At 39.8% G+C, this 3,788-nt stretch overlaps 1 protein-coding gene across 1 annotated transcript; it reads right to left on the reverse strand.

Annotated features, from left to right (window-relative positions):
• Positions 1 to 101: 101 nt before the first annotated feature.
• On the reverse strand, positions 102 to 3,174 carry LOC121964685 (tumor necrosis factor receptor superfamily member 1B-like; the record flags this gene model as incomplete). Its single annotated transcript, XM_042514884.1, has 4 exons — positions 2,690 to 3,174; positions 2,399 to 2,524; positions 337 to 483; positions 102 to 195 (listed from the first exon to the last, which is right to left on the reverse strand). Coding segments are annotated over exons 1-4 (446 nt in total), but the record flags the coding sequence as incomplete, so codon positions are not given.
• Positions 3,175 to 3,788: the final 614 nt, after the last annotated feature.

Below are 3,788 nucleotides of genomic sequence, written 5' to 3' on the forward strand. Positions count from 1 at the left end.
TGTCTCAATGGATGACTAATGAATGAATCACTACACATTACATACATCGACATCCTCCGACAACTTTGATAATAAAAACAGTAAAACTGGAGCGGTCTGACCTGGTATGAATTCGGCAGGGCGAGTGGTCATCTGTTACGTTGCTGTAGGTCCCGTTTACACATGGAGCACAGACTGTGTCTTTTGTGCGAGTGGCTGTAGGAATAAATAAGATGTGGAATCTGTTCAGTTGCTAGTTTGCACTGTATCTTGGTAAAATGTGAATTCTTGCTGTAGTACATCAAAAAATGAATGCTGCTTTTTAAAACTACACTGATAAAGAAATCATATCATTACCTTGAACCATGACCCCTTTACCCACATGGCATTTTGTCAGTCCCAGGCAGTGGGTACACTGATCATCTGTACAGTAGAAACCAGCCACACACTCACACACTGTGTCCTCCTGAGCCGTACACTTCTTGAATTCCTTTTGCTTGTTATCTGAAACAGTCAAAGAGAGACCAAGAATATTAGGAAAGACAACAGGCAGATTATGAGACAACAGGTCTCTGGGTACAGACGTGATTATCAGGATTCTTAGGATTTTTTCAGAACTTAAATTGATGCTGTCAACTGATCAAAGAAGTCATCAAATAAAAATAACACGTGCAAGTGTCCCTTTTTTTAATCATTCTGTGCCCTCTCTAGACTCTGAGTTTTTGGGTGTCTGTGATTGCAGCACAGGCAAAACCCATCATTAGGGCTGCCCCGTGAAAGTCAGAGATTTGAAGTAAGGGTTGACCGATATTGTTTTTCAGGTTTGATACTGATATGGATTATTAGCACATAATGAGACCGGTAACCGATATGTGGAATCGATATGAATTTACAATAAAAATGAAAACTTTCTGTCAATATTTAAAATCTGGAATATAACAAACTCAGACACAAAACTTTGTTTAAATGCTGTTGGCGAATGTTTAATCAAAACTGAGACTTTCAACATCATATGCAGCAAGTCCCCAGCACCTTTTTTTGATAAAATCAAGTGTAAATTTAAGAAAAATGAATAAATTAAAACAACTCCCTGAGGTTTTACTAAGTAAAAGTTCCTCTCATGCTGACACTTTCTTTGCACTTTTTAATTAATGAATTTTAACACCGATCATTAAAATAATACACCAATACAGATAACAAGCAAAATGCAAAATTTCAGCCCTGATAATAGGCCAGGCCAATAATCTGTCGACCCTTAATTTGAATCATCAGTTGGAGACCCCTCAGTAACTTGAGATTGCTTCAAGCCGAGGAGTTGCTTTTTTTTTCTCCAAAAGTACTTCTGGGAATGATTTGATCTCTGGATTTTGCTATGGAGTGAGTGGTCTTGACTTTCACGGCACTCTTCAGTAAAAGCTATTGCAGACAGGAAGCCAGCAGCACAGAGGGGGAGAGAGGAGAGACCTTCTGCTTAAAAGTGGTGAACAGCTCAATACAACCGAATACGACACAGTCTCTGTCTTGTGTTTCGCATCCAGTGTCTGCAAAAAATGTTGTCGCACATTCCCGACCCATTGTTAGCGCAGGGTGCATGTTTACTAATTACGTGAATGCCACCACACACTGAATGTCTCGCAGAGCCTGTTCAAATGACTCAAATAGACAGTAAATGAAACCACATTTTTAGACCAGATTCAATGAATTGTCAAGATTCCCTTTCACTGTGCCGATCGTTCTGCTGCTCCATCTGTGCACAGAGTACTGTCTGTGCTCCAAGAGTGTGGTGCAGTAATTCCCCAAACAGTATATATATTCCAATAGTGCTCCAAATGAACAGTCCAGGTCCAAAAGTATAGTATCATTATGTGATGGCAGATGTTTTAATCAAAGTGGGCCACCACAAATAACTGAATGTGTGTAAAACCCAGCTAAGACAATACAATGGATGTTAAATCTTTAAAATCTTTTTTAACAAAGAAAGTACACGTGTGGGTTCTTTTGTTGCTTGTGTAGCCGTCTTGCTGATGATTTCTCATAACACTCAGTTTTGACAGTGGCAGGGTAAAGCAGTCTGTTTTTTTCTCAGTAAGACACATGTGGCTTCTTAGAAAACCCAAATATTTAAAATGGAGTCAGACAAATTGTGAAGCTTGGCTACACAGTAAAAGTTATGTCACAACTGACCCCACTGGCAGGTTAGCGAGGTGTGATGGGTTAAACATTAAAAAGAGGAAGATGTTAAAGAAGTAGATTTGTTATACTGTTCACATGAAGAAACAGTTACAAAACATATATATATATATTCTATAAAAAAGACAGTATGGGGGAAAGAGGAAGGAACTGCGTTTATGTTTTTGCTGTACAGAAAAAGTATGTGTGCGTGTGCATATACAGTACTGTATGTGTGTGTGACACTTACTGGAATTGCAGCTTGTGCAGGGTTGACATTTAGGCAAGTGATTTTTGGTGTTTGTGTAAAACCGATCTTCACATTTGGCACAGACGGTCCTCTTTGTGCTGTCACACTCAGCTTGCTTGTACTGTCCTAATTAGAAATATACAGAGGAGTCAGATGTCAGGCTGTGATGCAAATATATTCATCACAGAATAGATTCACAGTGAAAACCGTGTTGTATTGTGCACAGTCCTATAAGGAAGTTAAATATTATAAGAGAAAGAAAACTTGAGAAACTTAAAGGTGTTGACTGACCTGGAGCGCAGCGATCACAGCATCGTGTCCCATCTGAACTGGGGTACTCCTCCACTTTTGAGCAATTCAATTTAGCCATTTGTCGCCCATTCGATAACAGCCCTCCACCTTTGATTTAAAGTATCTTTGACCGTCTTCCTGTACACTCTTCCTCTAAGCCTGTGCCTAACCTTTGAAATGACAGCAATTTAATTCAACTCAAAGACCATCACTCAGGTACAATCTGTCTCCCTCTCTGCTTTCTTTGTGCTGTCTGAACGGCCTGTGACTGCAGTTATGTTTCCCCTCCTCTTTCTGCCCTACCTACTTCTCATGTCTGTCTGATCCTACATAAGTGGAAAACCCCAGTGACCCTAATCTGCTGTTTTCCCCTCTGTCTCTTTCTCTCAGTCTCTTTCTGTGTGTCTGTCTCTCCCCATTTCCTTCCTGTCTTAACCCTCTCACTGCGAAGAACGCTGTGCGTGTGTTTCCGTAAAGCTAAAGGACCAAAGGGCTGATTTTGGCACTCTTTTCGATGCACATAGCAAAGCAGCACAATGAGACATTTCCTCTCTCCACTACACCCTTTCCTTTCAGTCCCTCTCCATTGTTTCCCCTGAACCTTTGTCTCACAGGCATGTGAGCTAAAACAGTTTTTTAAATTTTTTTTTTTTATTTTGTAGTGGCAGTCAATCTGAAAGGCTTTTGGCTGCTTCTCTTTTCCTGCACTCCCCCACGGTCACTCCTTGGTTTCTGCAAACATAGAAAAAACAATCCACAAATAGTTTTATAAAATGCCTACGGTTGCGAAATTTGAGTGCGAGAGAAAGGGGGGCAGCATGATAGAGTGCAAGATAGAAAGTAAATTATGAAGAAAAGGGGAAGGAGAAATTTTGAGGTAGTTTATTTGTGAAGAGATTTGATCGGATCACCATGTTAAGATTAAGGTGGGTTCAGATTTTTGCATTTTAGTTCTATAAAACTAAAATAATCACGAGATCACATGAGATGGCTTGTTAAACTGAGGGGCTCTAATTGACTGAGTTGTAGCATTGTGATGTATGCTTCATCATCTCTCCTGACACTTTTCTTTAACTTTAATTTGAAGTAGTACCTTTTT

This window comes from Plectropomus leopardus, unplaced genomic scaffold, assembly GCF_008729295.1.
Source record: "Plectropomus leopardus isolate mb unplaced genomic scaffold, YSFRI_Pleo_2.0 unplaced_scaffold16706, whole genome shotgun sequence".
Classification (NCBI taxonomy): Eukaryota; Metazoa; Chordata; class Actinopteri; order Perciformes; family Serranidae; genus Plectropomus; species Plectropomus leopardus.